The sequence below is a fragment of the Tachypleus tridentatus genome, chromosome 2, assembly GCF_004210375.1.
Source record: "Tachypleus tridentatus isolate NWPU-2018 chromosome 2, ASM421037v1, whole genome shotgun sequence".
NCBI lineage: Eukaryota > Metazoa > Arthropoda > Merostomata > Xiphosura > Limulidae > Tachypleus > Tachypleus tridentatus.
In genome coordinates, this window is record NC_134826.1 from 139335457 (window position 1) to 139356791 (window position 21335).

Sequence of the window (21335 nt, forward strand, 5' to 3'; positions counted from 1 at the left end):
TATCGATATCCCAGAAATTCACTATATATTATCAGGCTAAGTAACTGAACTGAGTCTACTGTATCGATACCCCAGAAATTCACTATATATTATCAGGCTTAGTAACTGAGCTGAGTCTACTGTATCGATACTCCAGAAATCCACTATATGTTATCAGGCTTAGTAACTGAGCTGTATTTTTAAATAAATTGATTTTTTCGAGCTCAATTATATCTTATCACTTGGAATCTACCATGAAAATATAGTTTACCAATTAGATACTTTGCAAAGACTCAGAAAAACCAGTTGGATGACATTCTTAGCTTCCGTTTGGTTATACAAACGTCATTGGGCGAGGTGAGCAAGTATTTCCAAAAAATAAAAAGAGGTGGCCAGGGGTCACCTTGGTTGATTCAATAAATATAATAATATCTCAGAAAACAGGAAAGACAGGAGGTTCTTACCATATATTCTAGCTTGTCAACATAGGTGATTTCAGTTTCTAATTCATAAAAACTATTGACTTTGTATTTTAACATCACAAAATTGTAATACGGACCAATGCTATATTCAACATACCACGTGACACACATAAAAATCTATATTTAGGATTTTTTTAATATTCATTTTTATTTTAAGAAGTTAAGTAATTCATAATGCCAAAATCTTCATTTTAATATACAATTTGTTATCAAATTTATTGGCACACATTCATAAAATAATAGTTCAACAACATTTTGAATGTAAATCTACAAACGTGATGACATGCCTTTGACCCCGACCCTAGGAAGGCCCTTCTAGATAGAGCAAGCGGCTCAGCAGTAAACGTGATGGTGTATAATGATAAAAATCGTGTTTCAATACCCATGATAGGCAAGTTACAGATAACCCATTATGTTGTTTGGTGCTTAAAAACAAACATTCAGAGGTAAGGCTATTATACTGTGAATATCAATTACACTATTCTATTAAGATTAGTACTGCTGGACCAAGTGTTCAACGGTTCTTAATTAGAGATGGCTAAGGCTATCTCTTGAGGTCTCTGATCTGGCCACTTAGTCTGTGTCTAATATAAATTTTCATACAAGTTGGGCACGCGAAATGTAATCTTTTGATCTCATGTTTTATATTTTTTTCCTTTGAAAAATATTTATATGAAAAAGATAATAATAAAAAAATAATTCATTAACAATGTAAACGGCAGAATTAATTAGAGTAATTCATGAAGGGATTATACATCGGGTTCGTGTTTTTATATCAACGATTCGTATGATTGACAGTATAATTGTGTGTGTTATTTGTAGCAAAGCCACATAGGGATCTCTACTGAGTCCACAAAGAGGAATAAAACCCCTGATTTTAGCGTTGTAAATCCGTAAACTTACCGCTGTACCAGCGGGGAACTTGACAGTATAAGAAAATTATATATATAGACATATAATCCACACAAAATAATTCTGTGTAGTTTTACGACTCTGACAGTATAAGAAAATTATATATATACATATAATCCACACAAAATAATTCTATGTAGTTTTACGACTATGTGAACTATTTATTTTATGACTTAGTTACAAATTATTATTTTCACTATTAGCTTTTAAACATTTCTTATCAGTAATTCTTGCTCGATTAATGTGTATCCCTTACCACAAGCTTCTCTTCAGCTTCTTCCCCTGTACTTTCATCAGTAGAAATATGTTTGAGTGGAATCATTACAGGGTGCACAATCTACTTACAAAATTAGACAACAATCAGTGATTAAATATAGGGGAACATTCCACGGAAAGGCCCTTTCGAGCGTAGCCGTAGTCTTAGTGCACTGTTGTTATGGGCGTTACGACAGGAAACACAGTTTTACACTAGAATTATTATTCACTGTCTCGTCACAAATACGTTTAACAGTTTTACTGTTTCATTCTCGCTGAAAAAGCAATCATGAACTGACGTACACGTAGAGGTACACATATATAGTTATGTGTCTCCGCCTGGTATCCAGAAACGTATTGTCGAGCTGAGTTTTAAGTGCAGCAGTTCTTAGCACAAAGGAAATTCTAATTTTAGTACACTCGTTAAAATAATATATTTTTGGTTCTTGTATTATACATGGACGATGCAACAGCTGTATCGTGGTTTTAGTTTCATAACGAAATATTGGAGAGGTTTATCATCAAAATATTCATATCTGTCATTTTAGAAGTAAAGTTCTTCTATCAGGCTAGATAAAATTGCACTTTCGTCTGCTATTTGTTACCGTACGTAGTTTCCGTCATTATTTCTGTGTCAAGGGCTCACATTTGTTGTTGTTTTTTTCTTTTTCTGTTTTTTTTATAGCTGTTAAAAATAAAATTATTCACTTCTATATGGTGTTATTGTTTGCAGGATAAACATTTTTAATCTGCTAAATTTAGTTATGATAAATTACTTGCTCACACTTTCTCAGTGCAGTATGTTGTCTCTTTTCATTATTAGGCCTGGTTAGGCTAAGCCACAAGTTTACTTACGTAAGATCGTAACAATCAGATATCAGTTATTGTCATGGTTAGTATCCTTTTTTGTTTTTAAACAGCTTGAAATCGGGTTTCGATACCCATGGTAGTCACAGCACAAATAGCCCGTTGTGTAGAATTGTGTTTAATTCCAAACAACAACAAAAAGCATATTACGCACATAAATTTTGTTTTTGTTTTGTTTTGTTTTGAATTTCGCTCAAAGCTACTCGAGGGCTATTTGTGCTAGCCGTCCCTAATTTTGCAGTGTAAGACTAAAGAAAAGGCAGCTAGTCATCACCACCCACCGCCAACTCTTGGGCTACTCTTTTATCAACGAATAGTGGAATTGACAGTCACATTATAACGCCCCCACGGCTGAAATGGCGAGCATGTTTGGCGCGACGGAGATGCGAACCCGTGACCCTTAGATTACGAGTCGCACGCCTTAACGCACTTGGCCATGCAGGGCCGGTTAGTATCCTATACGCTCACCTAATGACAATTGTTAATGACTCACGAATACTTTTAAAACTGAACACGAATTACTAATTAACATATATTTTATTTTCCTACCATTTGGGATCTAGTCCTGGATTTCCTTGTGAAGCGCTATTAGTTCTTTTGGTTTCTCTCACTCATCGTGTCTTTAATGAAATAACCAGACTATTCGCTGACGACTGTGATAGTATAACTGAAGGTATTATCAGTTAGGTGATATGTAAGGCTTCTACTATACTTTCTCTCTTGTGTTGTTCGTATCCCATTTCATTCTAAGCCATATTAAATGAGTATATCAGTAATGTAGTCTTTCCTGTTCCAACAGCATAAAACAGAAAAAAATTATTGATCGTTTTCGGATGCCACAAAGTCTATCACACAACTGAAGTGCTTCGGAAGATACGAAGTGTATTAATGTGAGTCATTCTACCGAGTCCCTTCCTAAGGAAATTTAAGTGATATCAAACAAAAATTATTCACAACAACAAGTAACTAGGACACCTAAAATTAGACGTATTCTAGAACCGACGCGTCTAGTGAAACCAACACGGCGACGTACAAGCATATGTGAGCAACTTTTAAAATTTTCAAATGAACAAGAAATATTCGCCGGTCTAAACAGACACGAAACACAAACGAAGGTTAACAAGTGTTGCAAATATGAATTCTTGCTTCGGTTTGCTTGAATTTCGCGCAAAGCTACACGAGGGCTATCTGCGCTAGCTGTCCCTAATTTAGCAGTGTAAGACTAAAGGGAAAGCGGCTAGTCATCACCACCCACCGCCAACTCTTGGACTTCTCTTTTATCAACGAATAGTGGGATTGACCGTTGCTTTATAACGCTCACACGGCTGAAAAGGCAAGCATGTTTGGCGCGACGGGGATTCGAACCCGCGACTCTCAGATTACGAGAGGTCCTAACCACCTGGCCATGCCGGGACTTTTTGCTTTGGTATTATTTATCTGATGAAAAAACAAGGTGCAGCCCCCCAAAAAAAATTGAATGTGAAACTTGGAAGTATGAAATAGAAATTGGCAGCCGCAAACTGGTATATACCAATTGATCCAGATACATAATAATGTGTCGTGCGGTCAAAAATCCTGCAGGACACATTTTGTGTTATTGATAGTAGTGATAATTTAGTAGTTTTCTACTTTCCGTAGCTCTAAATTTGGTAATACAAACTATTAGACATTTTCAATGGATGTGCTCTACTATATCCTTACTTCACATAGGAAATTTTAAGGCAATATGTTATGAATCACGCGTGGCCCGGTGGTTAAGGTGCTCGACTTGTAATCCGAGAGTCGCGGGTTTGAATCACCGTCACACCAAACACACTCGCCCATTTTAGCCATGTGGGCGTAATAATGTGACGGTCAATCCCATTATTCACTGGTAAAAGAGTAGCCCAAGAGTTGGCGGTAGGTGGTAATAACTAGCTGCCTTTTCTCTAGTCTTATGTTGTTAAATTAGGGACGGCTGGCGCAAACAGCCATCGTGTAGCTTTGCGCGAAATTCAAAAAACAAACAAAGCACTGCTTGAAAATGGCTGACGAACATTATTTAAAATGTTCCACTTTTAAAAATATCCTTGAAAAGCAAATGAGGACTCAAAACTCTGTTTATCACGACTAACCTAAAATCCAAGTTCACCTACGTTTATAACGCCAGATACCAAAAAAAGTTTTAAAGGTATATTAAGACAACAAATCTGACTCTAAATGAGATTTTATTGGATTTTTGTTTGTTAGAAAAAAAATTAATTATCAATATTTTATATTTTGATTACATTTTTGTGCTGCCATCTAGTGTTCAGATATATATAACAATTTACCAGTCTATTTCACTAATTGGCACTTTAATTAACAACGTTCAAAAAACGATAATTGCATGTTTTCTTCGTAGCGTGGATATTTATTTGTTTAATATTTTTTGCTTATCTATTTAGACGTTTATGAGAAAACTGTGTACAAAATTAAAGACACTAATACAACGTGGTTTGTAGTAATATATTTATAGATTCAACCAGTAAACTTAAGAGAACATTAACCCTTATCAGGTTTTGAAAAATTCTGCACATAAGAGATATTGAGTAGAATTTTTCAAAACCTGATAAGGGTTAATGTTCTCTTAAGTTTACTGGTTGAATCTATAAATATATAGATTGCGCCGAAAACAGATTTTTCTGTGTTGAAATAGAACTTGTTAAGTTTTCAGGATAAAAGCTATTTTTGATTAAAGTTGGGAATGAAAGACGTTAATGGAAGTATTCCAGTTTTTACTTCAGCTATTTCCACATTTTTGTGTTTGTCAGTAAGATTTCTTGAAAACAGCTCAAGTAGAATGTAATGAGAGTCCATATACATTTGGGACTATGATCCAACTAGGAAGTTTTTAGTTTTTGAAGAATCAAGGTTAAAGTAAGTTCAAGAAAATCGAAAATAATCCCCACCCGTTAATATGGGAACTGATTTTTCACTCTGTATTTTTGCTCTATAACTCAGTTCAGGGCCGAATTAAGGGCAACTGATACCCTAAGCACAGCCCAACAATGGTGCCCCCCTTGGCCTATCCATTGCTTAACTGACAAGAAAGACATTAAGACTCTATAAGTGCTGAAAGTGAAATAAAAATTTGAAAATTTATAACCCTTCTTCAGTATATCTTCCAGGTCAGACCCCAGGCCAAACCTTACAACTGTATTAAATAAACACGTTTTTACTTTATTTATTTAACAGATTGGACATAGATCAAAATCAAGCAATGACTGAGGCCTTTTATTTAGAAATGATGAGGGAAATCACTTATTTGATTAATGATAATTAAAAATAATTATTTTTATTGTATATTTGTTTTCACTCTGAGTTAACAATTCTCACTTTGTTGTTAACAATTTCTCACTTTGAACTTAAAACCCTGTAAGCAAATTATTTACATATACCTTAATATTTATTTAAGTTTTAAAAAGTTTTCTTCTTGATTTTTTAACTGCAATGTCTTTGATCAAGTCCTCCAAACTAATTTGACGTAACAAATCTGCATTTATATTCAGCAGAGACAAGGCATCCTGCCTGTCTTGTCGCATAGTTGTTCTGTTGGGATTTTTAATATGCTTGAGTTGAGAAAATGAACGCTCAGCTGTGCAATTTGTGATCATTTATGTTAAAAATATACGCAATGCAATGTCTATGTTTGGAAACGCACACTCAATTTTTTCTTCTGAAATTATTTATAAAGTTCATAATGACTGAATCTGTTTTTTTTACAGTTTTTGTTGCACTAAACTTATGGCATACATATGAGTGAAATTGTTGAGGCTAGGCAGAGAGATTAGTCTTCTGGGTAAGCACCAATCAGCTTTTGGGAATAATGAGAGTACCTTTCAGTTTCAACAGATGAAGTGACATCATTTATCACATCACTTAGGAAAGAAAACCTGTTTGTTATTTGTTTGTACACCTCTCATCTTCTTATCATCTGGGTTTCTAGTTTGTTAACAATTGTGTAGAAGGTGATGATACGAAATTTATCTCTGGCATTCAGATCTACTTCTTGTGCATCTCTGTCATTGAGTACCTACTTTCTGACACGTTTGCGAGTTTGAGCTGCATTGTAATCAACATCTGGTAGTAGTTCCTTTGCATCTGCTTCATATCTTTAAAAGTCATCCCTTAAAGTGTGTAGTTGGTCAGCTAATGACCAGTACAGATCTGCACATGTTTTTAATTTCACATCCTCATTTTGCAGAATTTGACTTGCTTTATGAATATTTTGCAAAATCTCATCCCACATGATCAACATTAAAACAACTTCTAGCTCTTGCATTTTATTTGCAATATTGTCTGTTCCTCTTCTAGTGTCTCCCTTTTGTGACTGGTCTTCAACTATACATTCTAAAGCTTCCAAAATCTTAAAGAAAGACTTCGAAATTGCTGTTGTTGCCACAGCATGTGCCTCCCATCTGGTATCAGAGAGGGATTTTAACACACTTTCATTCCCAAGACAAGCTTTAAGAATTTTCTACCAGCTGGTTGAGGCTGAAAAAAAATGTATAGAGCAAATGTATTGTAGAGAAAAAATTAACTGACATTTGACAGCAGTCAATACCACTTCAGCCTACCAGATTTAGTAAATAGGCTGTACAGGGCACATATATGGCAAATTTATTTTCTTCTAAAATCTTTTGCTACATCCCCTTATAACGTCCGGGCATATTAGCAGCACTGTCGTAAGACTGACCTCTACATTTTGAAATATTAAGCTTGCAAACTTCACGTAAGTACTGCAATATCTAGTTTGCCATTTTTCTCACCGGTATGGCTTTTCAGTTCCAGAAAGATTAAAAAAGCATTCAATAAGCTGCCCATCTTTTAAGTATCGAAGTACAACACTTAATTGATCTATATGTGATAGATCTGGCGTCGAGTCAACCGACAAGCTAAAATAACCAGAAGAATTTACTTTATCAACAATGAACGTGTGGACCTTCTGAGCCATTGGCTCAATGAGTTCTACACAGGTGGTTTTGGACAAGTGGATCAAACTGACTTATGAGCTCAAGCAGCCATAAAAAATTCCAATTCTGCAGTGAACCAAATTTCATCTGTTCAGTGAAAAGTCAGGCTACGTTCAGCTAACGTACGAATAACAGCTATTACACGCTCCAAGACATGTTCCCAGTAATTGCACTCTTCTTTTATTTGTTTTTTCAGCTCTTGTCGCAAGCCTAAACCTTGCCTATGAGTTAAGTATGTTAACATAGAGTCTCAGTGAGTAGTGCTGCTTTCATGATGATCAATTACAATAGTATTTCACCAGTCACTGAACACTTCTCTTTCAACAAAACACGAGGGAACTTTAGGAGCAAAAAGTTTACAAACACAGCAGTAAACTGACCCTGTTGATGGTGAATACAATAACCACTCTCTCTTGTATTGCTCACCATTGGCTTTTACCCCAAAGAAAAGTTTTTGCGAACAGTATCTCATTGGTTTGCCGCTACTGAGAGTCCGGCAAGAGTTGCCAAATGGCCCATTGTGGTGTAGACACTTAGTGTGTCATCAAGCAATCCAATAAGTCACATCGTCAGAAGAGAAACTGAGCCACAACCCTGGATCTTTTGCTTTAGTTTCTCCATCTTTTGTAGACTGAAGTATTTTACCATAGTCCAGTAGATTTTCATGTTCAGCAATTATTTCAACTTCAGACTGTCTTGCAGAGCAACTTGCATCAACATTAACACTAGAGATATCAAGAGAATTTACAAGCAAAGTGAGATTAGTTGTGAGACTTGTGCCAGTTGAGCCAACCTGTGACACCTCAACGTCATCGTGATGTTCTGACCTTAACGTGGACAAAGTGGTACTTGTAGGTGTGGAGCTTGGTTCGACTTCAATCTTGTCAAAGTCAGATGCAGTACAAGTGACTTCCGATGGCAAAGATGGGTTTTGATTTGGAAGATCATGTTGTGTAAATTGAGTGAAAAAATTAGTTAGCTTTCCAGTCTTGGCCACTAAATCCAAAGTCTTTTGTTGTTTCTTTTTTTGGCCAGTTTTCTCTTTCGTGCACCACTTAATTGAATACGTTTCATCTTACAGTCTGAAAAATACAGAAACAAAAATAAGAAAAAACACAAAAGAATATGGATCATATATAGTTAAAATGATTAGAAAAACACTGACATTCATAAAGAAAAACATTGGTAAGACAGTCTACATTTAGACAAAGATTGTTAGTTATCCTAGGACCTAGGTCCATCAGCATATAAACATGAATTCATAAATACCTTTATTGATTTGCTGCATTCTGATTGGTTGAAAATCATTCGAGACTGGTTTCAATCCATTTTAGGAGAATTAGTTTTCAGTCATTGCAAAAGTTTCATTAAGGTTTTTGCTATGGTAGCTGTATGCAAGAAGCAATGGTAATATGCAAATATATTGTGAGCCAAAAAGTATTCCAAAACAATTTGTGATCGACAACACATACTGTAATAGTCTATATACACAGTGATCATTCTGTACTAGTACACATACATAACATATAATCAATTGTAAATTGTACTGCACATTGAACTACTAAATACTGAGTTAGGCCTTGGCTAGATTACTTTTATCCTAATCAAATATCTGAAGAATGAGTTGTAACCTTAACTTTGAGCTCAATTTTGACCTGGAGCCTTTAGATGAGCCAACAAACCATACATCAACAAAACAGGCGCATGTCTGGAACTTTATCTGCATGCCTGGATGCGAAGGCACGTTCAAAACGACGGCCTTAAATTAGGAATAGTCCACTTCATTATTCCAGGCTATAATAGCGTTTCCAGCGTACTTATACTAAACTAGTTTTAGTATTTAGGCCTAACGTTGTCACTTAGTACTCAGATAACAACACTAACGTTACGCTTAATGCTAATACATTGCAACTGAGACCACTAACGTTAAGCCTAGTACTCAGTACCAACCTTGCTTACATTAACTTGTTCAATTCATGCACTTTTTCAGACAATCCTAAGTTTATTTTGTTGATTTGTCGGTTCTTCACAGAATCTTTGTATAACCACAGTGCCATAGTACTGTAGTATAGTGTACGCATAACAACGTTAAGAATCATGTTGTCGTAAATGTCGAAGTCTTACGCAATTTGACCTAATAGGTCGAATTGTCGTCTTTAGACTGCTCCGATCAATCAATTGTTTTCTCAGCTTTTCAGAAATGTAATAGAACACATACTGATCTGAATTTATAGTCACAAAATAGTTGAATTACACCTAAAAGTTTGTCGTCGTTGTCTCAGATTGTTCGTTTGTTTCACAAAAAAATATCACCAGAAGGCCGTATTAGGGCATTATGACGTCAGGATAGGATCAAGGAAGAAGTAAGGAGAATATACTTATGATAACCATCCTAGGGTCTAAAAATGGCATATTTGACAAAATTTTGTTGGTTATTCATCCTCTAAATAAATCTGAGCTTCAGATTTGTTTATATTATTACACAATCACAAGGGAATACACACATGCCCAAATACTCTTAGAGATTACAGGTAATCTATGAACGGTGGCATTGCTTTCTAAATTTTTTCTTGGTATGATAACTTTCAAAACATGTACTCACACACAAAGAAGGTTTTTTTTACAGCAAGTTGTTTGAAGTTTAAAAAAATACGGCTCAGAAAAGCTTCAGTGAGAAACACTTATTAAAAATTACAAAATGCACACGAATAATGCAATACTAACGCAAACGAGACAATAACCCAAATATAACATACAAAAACAGAAGCCGGTAAAACATAAAACTAACCACGTCTCTGTACACATCTGTCACCATTTCGTTTGACTTATGTTTCTGTAGCATTATTCTCTTATTTTTTTGTAGACGTGACTGAATAAAGCAGTAAAAGGTAAAACAAAACAGTTTCACTGTTTATAATTTCTTATAAATAGTCACGACAAAAGGAATGATTGGGAAAAATATTTCATCTTCAAGGTCAGACATCATAACATACGATCATCTTTTACCTGAAGTTTTATCAACATTTTATACCGCTTTTTATAGTAATCTTTCGCAAATCAATGACTTCTTACTTCAGATACATAGTTAAGTAGCTTCTCGAAACTTTAGTCACTCACCGAGCCAAAGAAAACGTTTTAACAATGCAGAGTAAAGTTGAACACGGCAGATAAATGCAATCACAAAAAAAATCGACTAAGTCTGAGTGAGGCAGTGAAAGAGATAAGGACATGATAGCTAGGGAAAAACTCTGCGGTGCCTTCCTTTCATTGGTGCCCTAAGCACGTGCTTATTTTGCTTAATGGTTAATGCAGGGCTGACTCAGCTAAAAATGATTTGATTTTGATGAAACTTGACGGACAAATATAAAATATTATTTGTCATTTTCCCGTCAACAATTTGGTGTCCGTTGATAACAATGGACATACGGTTTGGCTTGGTTTGTTTTGAATTTCGCGCAAAGCTCCACGAGGGCTACCTGCGCTAGCCGTCCCTAATTTAACTGTGTAAGACTAGAAAGAAGTCAGCTAGTCATCACTAGCCACCGCCAACTCTAGGGGTACTCTTTTTGCCAACGAATAGTGGGACTGACTGTCACATTATAACGCCTCCACGGCTGAAAGGGCGAGCATGTTTGATGTGACGGGGGAATGGACATACGGATATGTTTTCATATTTTTGAAAATCGAATATGGTCAATGCTGTTTGGCGGAAATATGCGCCCTTCTAAGTGCCCCACTAGTTCTTTGGGCATGTTTCAATATTAGAACATATTAAGAAACCTCGAACTAAAAAAACACAAAAAACAAACTGTAAACTGGTCATATGTTATTAACCAGCCAAGTTACAATAATTCTTAGTTATTGCTGAATTTATTGTAGTTAATTACAAAGTTATTCAACGGACTATCTGCGCTGTGCTCACAGTGGATATTAAATCCTCATTTTATAGCGTTACAAGAGTTCAGGTTATTGCTGAGCCACTAGGGGGTGCTTATTTGTATTGGGAAGCTATCTTCTGCATACGATTTAACTAATTATTCAGAGCAACACTTTCATATGCTGAACATTGCTCAGAACAACACTTTCATATGCTGAACATTATTCAGAACAACACTTCCATATGCTGAACATTGCTTTAAAAAAAAAAATCAAAATTATTTTAAACCAAATCCCATAGGCGTCAGAAGCTTTAATTAGAAGGCGATTGTTTGCATTAAAAAGCTTTCATGTTACATGTAAATTTTAAAATATCCATACTTTTCATTTTGGAAACAACATTTTCAGTCCAAGTTCCCATCTCTTCTGCAACCAGACTTCTTTTAAAAAAACCCAAAAAAAACCTGTCTTTGTTGATCTTTTAAATTGTAGCCACAGTTTGTGACTTATGACCATGATTGCATCATACATGGCGAATAATTGTAAAGAATTGTTACTGTTGCGATAGAATAAGATATAAACTAAGATTATATTAAATGAAGATTTAATAAGGTTAGCAGTGTAAAATTAAATGGAAGGCAGCTAGTCGTCACCACCCACCGCCAACTGCTGGGTTATTCTTTTACCAATGAATAATGAGAGAGCGAGCATATTTGGTGTGACGGGGATTCGAACCCACGACTCTCGGGTTACGAGTCGAGTGCACCTGGCCAAGCCGGGCCCTCGATTGACTATTACAGCACTGCGTGATCTAACTCTCTGTACAGATTTTTTTTTTTTTTTTGCGAGGTACGAGAACAAACATTTTGAAGTTTTAATGAGATCACTGGAGCCCTTCCGGAAAACTATAGGTAAATTTACCGAAGAGAAATAGCACGTGTTATGATAAACGGCTTCAATTTCCGACTTTATATATTTTTTGTTTATAATTTTTATAAAGATGTTCCTTGCCTGTTGATATTACTTGATAATGAATATTTATATTAAGAAGTTATATCGAAAAGTTCACGAAGAAATGATCTTGTTGGTTTTTTCACGACACTTGCTATTTATCGTTATCAGATTTTTTTAGTGTTAAACTGCCCTTATAATATTCTGAGTTGTCCAAGTAAAACATTCTGCTTGACGAGTGGTTACCGAACCACGTTCGTTCAGAACTGACCTGGTCCCCTTAACTAAGGTCGTTTTCTTTCGTACTTACAACAGAGGTAAGCTTATTCAACAACGTATACTTTAACCAGACCGTATCATGGTTGACTTAGAACGATTTCTAGTAGTTTCGATTATTAACATTAAGAAGAAAACAGGCTTGGCTTGAAAGGACACCGGGTGTATTTTTGGGGTCACTAGTATTATTTATATTTAAATATATGGTCTACTTTTTGGACATCTTTGTATCATTTGAGCACTTTGAATTGTCTGTCTGTTTATTATTAATTAAGCACAAGGCTATACAACAGCACATCTGTGTTCTGCCCACCACTGGTATCAAGACCCTATTTTTAGCGCTACACGTTCTAAGACATACCGCCAAGTTATCGTGAGGCCCCTTTCAAGTGCCACTGACAAGTTCAACGCAGATATTTAAACATTTTGTATAATGTAATCTTACGTGTAAGACGTCAGTTTGAGCTATCAGAGCATGACACTAAATATTTCTGTACTGTCTGAGAGCGCAGGGTAACTCCAACATACATAACCTATACATATGTTATTTAACTACTTCTGTAATTAGTGTTAATCCAGATTGCTTCTTGTCTTATACAAGTATGATAAATGTTTGTTTTTTAATTTTATAACGACAACTAGGAATTGTTAACTGCATGCTTAGCTATGCAAGTATAATAATATATAGATTTATCCATACTTTGGCAAATCACTATAATTATGCTAATATGAAACAAAGTATCGATATATATTTTTTAAATTTCTCTCAACTAAATTTTTGTAGTTTTTACTTTCTTGTTTCAATATTTCTGTAGTGTTAAAACTTTGTACACATTACTATAGCTAGCTAGGTTACTTATATATCGATCCATACTTGTCTTAGAAATATTTTTTATTATATTTGTCTGCTTTTTATTGACTATATTTTTGTGCGTGAGGAACACCAAGTGGGGGCACCGTTATAACTGATTCGATTTTATCACTCAACAAAATTTATAACAACCCACCTTCAAATCTAATTATTTGCCTAAAATAGCGCATCGCTTGTATTATCGCTCCCCAGTGGCTCAGCGGTATGTCAGCGGACTTACACGCTAAAATCCGGGTTCCACTATACGTGGTGGGCAGAGCACAGATAGCCCATTGCGTAGCTTTGTGCTTATTTCAAAACAACAACAGCTTGTATTATATATAAATATATCATAACATCATTTTTTTTTGCTAAAACAAATGAATAATTGGAACCTCAGACGGAAGAGTTCTGTGCAAGATTTAAAGTGATTAGGTTTCGTATTTTCTCTGAATGTTTGTCAGTAAAAGTCGCTTACTTACTTAATGAGATACAAAATTCGTTGAAATAGTGACATTTTGATTCACTCCACAAACAAGTATGTAGCGATTTAGGCGGCCTTATAAGTACTATAAACAATAGTTTTGTTTAGTCAGTACTGAGAAATGTTGATATTCAGACATTTTGAAGGTTGTTTTAAACGGGCGATTATTTACTGCCGCCATTTTATGTCATCACCATTCCCCACTATTAAGTATTGTCGTACTTAATAATACATTTATATATACACACATATATATAACACAAGAGTATAAGATTTTCTACCTAATTTAAGAAGGAAAACGTTTACAACTATGTTATAAAATTAAATAGAAGTATAGAAGTTAAAGTAGTATTTGTTACTTCAAGTTAATTCATAATTTTATTTACTTTTGCTAGAAGGTTCAACATATTTATTTTTACTTCAAAGATTATTCTCATTTTATTGTTTATCATGTTTTGTTGAGTACAGGCCCCGGCATGGCCAGGTGGGTTAAGGAGTCCGATTCGTAATCTGAGAGTCGTGGATTCGAATCCCGGTCGCACCAAACACGTTCGCTCTTTCACCCGTGGGGACGTTATAATGTGACGGTTAATCCCACTATTCGTTTGTAAAAGAGTATCCCAAAAGTTAGCGGTGGCTAGTGATGACTAGCTGCCTTCCCTCTAGTCTTACACTGCTAAATTATGGACAGCTACCGCAGATAGCCCTCGAGTAGCTTTGCGCGAAATTCAAAACAAACAAACAAATAAACCTTCTAAAGCTAAAACTTGTTGCGATTCTTTATCACACACGCAGTTTTGTTTACACCGATGAGTTAACCTAACACAAGGTGATAAAGCTTTACAGAATTAACTGTGTGATTTAACACCTATAACCCACCCACATTCCCAAAATATGGAGCATATTATTGCAGCAATGGGTTGCGAACCGTGAGCCCTATAATTAGTAGCATACTCCCCGCTAGGTCATGCCTGGTCCAATAAGAGTTTGCTTAAGCGAAAAGTTGCATTATGGGCCATCTGCGCTGTATCCGCCACAGGGATCGAACGCCAAATGTCACCATTACAAGTCATTATTATTACCTCTGAATCTTTGGTAACTATTTAAATTTAAATAACCAATGATGAATAATGAAAAACTATCGAATTTATTTGCAGGGAGCTGACAAAAAAAATGTATTCGTCAAAGAAGTTTCAGAATAATTCAATATTGAGTTTGATTCAATTTCAGGGATTAAGATATATTTTAACGATCCAGTTGATGAAGAATGTGAACGAGATTCTTTCTTTTTGGATTATTTTATTTGATTTTAATAATTCCAAACGTATTGAATCTTCGTACTGGATTGAAAACCTTGAGTTTAGAATGAATAAATATGAGAAACACATTCATAATGTTGGGGTATTAATGTAGGATGTTTTTGAACATTGCAAATATACCCAGTCCATTCTTTCCTTTAAAACGTTCATTCTCGTTTCAATATATTTATAATTTTTTTTAATGGTCTTTCACAGTTGTTTGTCTGCGGACTTACACTTCTCTAAACCGGGCTTCGGTACTCGTGGTGGGTAGCACACAAATAGTCCTTGTTGGTTTGTTTCTTTTGAATTTCGCGCAAAGCTGCTCGAGGGCTATCTGCGCTAGCCTCCCCTAATTTAGGGGTGTAAGACTAGAGGGAAGGCAGCTAGTCATCACCACCCACCGCCAACTCTTAGGCTACTCTTTTACCAACGAATAGTGGGATTGAGCGTCACATTATGACGCCCCCACGGCTGAAAGGGCGAACATGTTTGGTGTGGCGGGGATTCGAACCTGAGACCCTCGGATTACGAGTCGATTACCTTAACCACCCGGTCATGCCGAGCCCACAGTCCTTTATGACTAATAACTAACGACATCGACTTAACAGCAAGTGATTAATAAGGTTTTTATCACGTTAAATGTTAAAAATTAAAGATTTGTGTATATATTTATATAACGTTGATTTCTGATTAGTTTATCAATAAGAAGCACGAATATTTTTATCTTATACGTTTAAAATGTGAGGTTTGATAAGTTTAATTCCTAATATTATATAAATATTAACAATAGAATAATTCACGAATATAACATTGCGATGTTTAGTGATACATCTGATAATTTGCTTTAATAGGTGAGACAAGCTCTGTAAGACTGATCTACGGGCGTCTGAAGACTGACGTGCAATACAAGAAAACTTACGTAACCTTCTACTTCTAGTGAAGTGAAAATTCCCACCAAATAATTCAAGTCTAATGTCTCTTCAACGGCAAAGTTCGTATTTTGAGAAAGACAGAACAGGTGGGGAGTTTTATAGACATTTTAGAAAACTTTCTTTCATTCATCAGATTTTTGGGGCTGGTTTTTGGGTGCAAATGCATGATGGGGATCCTCATAGGACCAGTTTTCACGTGGGTTTTTCGGCCTTTCTTTACATAGTTCCCTTATCAGTTTTTACATTCATTCAATATTTCATTTGGAAAATTTTACCAAGAATGTCATGGATGGGGGGGACCTACTACCACGTGGTGATATCCATTGTTAGTCATATGGTGTATGCCGGAAGTTCAATGATCAACCTTTTCACCATAGCTTTTCGATCTCCTAAATTCCCAAAATATTTGAAGAATTGGCTTATGATTGAAAATAAGAGCCATCTATCGACGAAAATGAAAAAACGTCTTCGGTCTCGAACGAATTACTTAATATTCTTCGTATTATTAATCGTATTTTTTACATCTTTACTATCGGCTGCTGGCCCCTTTCCCAAGATGATAAATCTCTCATTTACTCACTGGAACCAGTTTTGGAGCGTTATCTCGAAAATTACACTTTCGCTTTGTTCTGGAATTGGTACATTTGCAGCATTTTCCGTAGATATTTGGGTTAGTTTCTTTACAACAGTTTTAGAATTTCACTTTAAGGGTATCGTTAGCCGTCTGAAGGGACATCAATCACTGTGCCTCTCTTCTCAATCCTTGCAACAGTTTCTTCAACGGGAACGACTGCTGTACATTGAATTGGTTTCCCTTTGTGAACAAACGTCAAAACTCTTCTCACCCGCCATACTTGTGAGTTTTGTGGGGTTTACAGTAGCATGCTGTGGAATTCTATACGTTTACATCAACTTCATTTCAGAGCAAATTACCGAAGCTGCACCTTACTCGATGTATGTGTGTATCAGTCTTCACCTGCGGTGCTGGTTCATATGTGAGGCATCTTCAAAAATGGCAGTCCAGGTAAGTGGTTTGTTTGGTTTGGTTTGTTTTAAATTTTGCTCAAACCCACACGAGGGCTATCTGCGCTAGCCGTCCCTAATTTAACAGTGTAAAACTCGAGGGAAGGTAGCTAGTCATCACTATCACCACCCACCCCCAACTCTGGTATGACAGGGATTTGAACCGGTGACCCTCGATTTACGAGTCGAATGCCTTAACCACGTGGCTATGCTGGGCCTCCAGGCCCGTGAAGCAAGAGTTCAATAGTTTTATAATTAGGTTACTAAACGATTTATTCAGAAAAGAAGATAACATGTTATTGTGCGTATCATATATATACGTACATGTTTGTTTAAAATCAAATTGCAGTTAAAGTGACATGAGATTAAAATATTTAAATTTGAGTGGTTGATAATATGTAGATGAATGATCAATAAAGATCGAGTTAATTATTTAATCTGGCTATTTATTTAATGTAACTAACAATCTTAATCTGAGGGTCGCGGGTTCGAATCCCAGTAAAGTCTCATACCTAGGAGTTTGTGCAAATAAGGTAGTAGTTTATCAACTCGTAATCTGAGGGTCGCAGGTTCGAATCCCCGTCACACCAAATATGCTCGCTCTTTCAGCCGTTCGGGCGTTATAATGTGGCGGTAAATCCCATTATTTGTTAGTAAAAGAGTAGCCCACGAGTGGTTGGTGATAACTAGCTGCCTACCCTCTAGTCTTACACTGCTATTTAGGGACGGCTAGCGCAGATAGTCCTTGAGTAGCTTTGCGAAATTAAAAACAAACAAACTTTCACTATATATAAATATATATATCCCTTATAAAATAATTTACAATGCTCATGTACACCTCATAATAATAAAAAGCAAACCAAAATAATTAATGAAAAGTTAAATGAATGTGTTTACTTTCAGGTAATTTGTGTTAGTTGTTAAGCGCAATAATACACAACAATAAGCTGTCTGTACATTGCCCATCGCGTGTAATAAAATTTTTTTTTCAACTTAGTGTGTGTTTGTGTGTGTTTTCTTACAGCAAAGCCACATCGGGCTATCTGCTGAGTCCATCGAGATGAATCGAACCCCTGATTTTAGCGTTGTAAACCCATAGACTTACCGCTGTACTAGCGGGTGTCTGTTTTCAGCTTACTTTACTATTGAATAATTTCCTGAAGCTTACATGGTATAATGGATTACTTCTCAGAAAAAATACGAAGCAGCTAAATGATGAACATGTGTTTGGGTTGAACATGAATTTTTATAGTGTTGTGCAGTACTATATGTGATCCATTAAATTATGTAACGACAGATTACTGGGCGCTATAATTATCAGCTAATTATTATGTTGCTAAAATTATGTTATTTCTCAATAATTTCTTCAGGCAAACAAGGTTGTCAGAACAGTTCACGAAACTAACACTAGAGGGCTAACATCAGATGAGAAAAGAGAGGTAAGTAACATCACGAGAGAATATATTTATTCAGAAAATTTATCATAGTGTACATAGCTTGTATTTTTCATTTATTTTATTTGCAACTTTTAAGAAAGATCAGATGTGTAATTAATAATATGTTATTGGGTATTAGGTGTAATATTAAATCACAGCAAGATTGGCAATTTCATTGTACCGTTTTCAATCAACACCATTGAAGATTATTCTTTATTATATTTTTTGTAAAATATTTTGTTTATTTCAGAATTTTCATGCAAAACTACACAGAGGGCTATCTGCGCATAATAATCCCTAATCTGGACCGAAAGCCTAAAGGGTTTGGTTTGAATTTCGCTCAAAGCTACACGAAGGCTATCTGCGCTCGCCGTCCTTAATTTAGTAGTGTAAGACAAGAGGGAGGGCAGCTAGTCGTCATCCACACACCGCCAACTCTTGGGCTACTCTTTCACCAACAAATGGTGGGATTGACCATCACATTATAATGCCCCTACATCTGAATGGGCGAGTATGTTTGGCATGACAGGGATTCGAACTCGCAACCCTCGAATTACGAGTCGAGTGCCTTAAACACCTGGCCATGCCGGGCCGAAGCCTAAACGGGAAAGCAGTTTGTCAAAAACACTCACCACGAAGTTTTTAGCTGCTTTTAACTTTTTTTTTAGCCGAAATGATTACATCTGACCTTCATTTTTATAATGCCAAAACTTTCGGTGTGTGACATTAAAAGATGAAACTATGTGTTTTGAATAAATATGTACAAATTAAAAGCTGAAACAATCAAATTTAGAAACTTTTCATGCTACACTGAACCTATGCCAACCAAACATGCTCGCCCTTTCAGCCGTGTGGGCGTTATAAAGTGACGGTCAATCCCACTATTCGTTGGTAAAAGAGTAGCCCAAGAGTTTGTGGTGGGTGGTGATGACTAGTTGCCTTCCCTCTAGTCTTACACTGCTAAATTAGGGACGGCTAGCGCAGATAGCCCTCGAGTAGCTTTGCGCAAAATTCAAAACAAACCAAACCTTTCGTGGTGACTATGATTTTTGAAAACCTAGAATACTAGAATACGGTTGTAAGTTCGGAAATTATTTCCCAAAATAGATGACCAAATGTTTTCCAAGCTGAACTTGTATATAAAAAAAAAAGAGCAAACGATCTGTAGAACAAACCCTGATTTTTAATAAGATATAACTTTGAGTTATCTCGTCTCTTGGTGTAATTGGGAAAACCAACTATCTATTGTTTATGACATATAAATAATTATTTCTGTTTCTAGTTACAGATGTTTCTCATGACAACCACAAATATTAGAGTGCATGGCATCAGTGCTTCTGGATTTTTCACCATTGGACGTTCTCTCCTTCTTTCTGTAAGATCCAAATAGAATCTGTTATTGTTCTGTTGAGATTCAATAACATTCATAATGCTTAAATCACAATTCTCTCTGTGTGCCATCGGCTGGAGTGTAAGAAGGTTTCAAAGCCGTACCATCAGTTTAAAACGATATTCAGTTAGAAAGGCTCAATCAAAAATTGGAAAACAAACGATTTGTTTTAAAAATAAAGACGAAAACAAAATATGAAACTCTTATCTTGTAACTGCTTTAAAAAGTATAGTCAAAAACAGGCGTAATTTTGTTGGTTTTTATTATTTTGCAAACTTAGTTTTATTTTATAAGAAATTTGAACTGTCAACCACTTTCAAACTAAAATTAAAATTTTTATCCCCTTTCAGATCGCAAGTCTCGAGACAACCTATCTCGTCATTCTAATGCAAATACCGTCGATCACATGCTCAAACGAACAGCCAATTAGGAATGAGACATGGAGATAAATAATAAAGTCCTTATTATTGTCTACGTATTTGAATCTATCCGATATCATTTGTTCACAATATTCTACTATTATTATTATTACTGTTATTTTTTTGCTGCAAAATAGAGAAAAACAGGTTTTTATTTGCGTTGCTTCGTTTTCTTTTTACTTCTCTTTTTACTGAATAGTATAATTAATAGTACAATAAAAATCAAATTCGAAACAACCGCTGGTAGATACGTTTATTTTATTTAAAAACATAAGTTTGTATGGTGTTGTGAGCGACATGGTTTCCATGAGACATGTTATGATGCTGAACTGTTGTAAAACTCACTAAAATTAACCGTATTTATTGTATGAATTTAAGTATTTGTTTTTAATAGAGTTTAATAAACATCGGTTAAAATTATGAAGGGTAAGTTTCTTACATACCACTGAAGAACAACAAAAGTAAACAGTACGTGATACGAAATATCACTGAACGTTAGAATTATATGATCCTAAAATTGTGGTATAGCTGTTTCTAGTTTTTACACTATTGAACAGAGAAGGACAGCTAGCCAATGGAACACGCCGCCACTCAGTATATTTTTATCTGGCTCTCTAACAGCAACACACACACAACGGAAAATTGTATCGTAGTTCGAACACTTTGAACTGCACCTGGTAAGAAATAGAACAAGCCTGACCGAGCAAGTGAAAGATCAGAACAAAGGTGTTGAGTTGGACGCATTCTGGTTTTAAAATATTTATCAGTTCAGTTTACGTGTTATTTGTGATCTAATTCGTTTCCCCACTGAGGGATAGTTTAGGTTGATCTAACCAAAGTACCCGTCCCCACTGAAGGAAAGTTTAGGTTGATCTAACCAAAGTACCCGTCCCCACTGAGGGATAGTT

At 35.6% G+C, this 21335-nt stretch overlaps 2 protein-coding genes across 4 annotated transcripts in view; one reads left to right on the forward strand and one right to left on the reverse strand.

Moving 5' to 3' along the window:
• Positions 1 to 3496, reverse strand: part of LOC143245234 (transient receptor potential cation channel subfamily M member-like 2) — an 84036-nt gene extending 80540 nt beyond the window's left edge. The window contains exon 1 of one of the 2 annotated variants that reach the window (XM_076491356.1): positions 3045 to 3496. In XM_076491356.1, the coding sequence (XP_076347471.1) occupies positions 3045 to 3047 (3 nt within the window). In that variant the 5' untranslated portion in view covers positions 3048 to 3496. Of the gene's footprint in view, positions 1 to 1629; positions 2220 to 3044 lie in introns of those variants that run through there. The other variant, XM_076491355.1, reaches the window with a different exon arrangement.
• Positions 596 to 21196, forward strand: LOC143245236 (uncharacterized). 2 transcript variants are annotated; one of them, XM_076491361.1, is made up of 5 exons: positions 596 to 907; positions 16079 to 17183; positions 18553 to 18621; positions 19901 to 19993; positions 20359 to 21196. In XM_076491361.1, the coding sequence occupies exons 2-5, from the start codon at positions 16200 to 16202 to the stop codon at positions 20455 to 20457; spliced, it is 1245 nt and encodes a 414-aa protein (XP_076347476.1). In that variant the 5' UTR covers positions 596 to 907; positions 16079 to 16199; the 3' UTR covers positions 20458 to 21196. The 2 variants fall into 2 exon arrangements, with proteins under 2 accessions (XP_076347476.1, XP_076347478.1); XM_076491363.1 differs by lacking the exon at positions 596 to 907 and adding an exon at positions 12541 to 12633.
• The last annotated feature ends 139 nt before the right edge of the window (positions 21197 to 21335 follow it).

Excerpts from the sequence above, each read along its gene's own strand:
- LOC143245236 (XM_076491361.1), top strand. The coding sequence starts at position 16,200 with ATGTCTCTTCAACGGCAAAGTTCGTATTTTGAGAAAGACAGAACAGGT. Across the intron at positions 17,184-18,552 it reads CTTCAAAAATGGCAGTCCAG|GCAAACAAGGTTGTCAGAAC; the intron begins GTAAGTGGTTTG and ends TAATTTCTTCAG. Across the intron at positions 19,994-20,358 it reads GACGTTCTCTCCTTCTTTCT|ATCGCAAGTCTCGAGACAAC; the intron begins GTAAGATCCAAA and ends ATCCCCTTTCAG.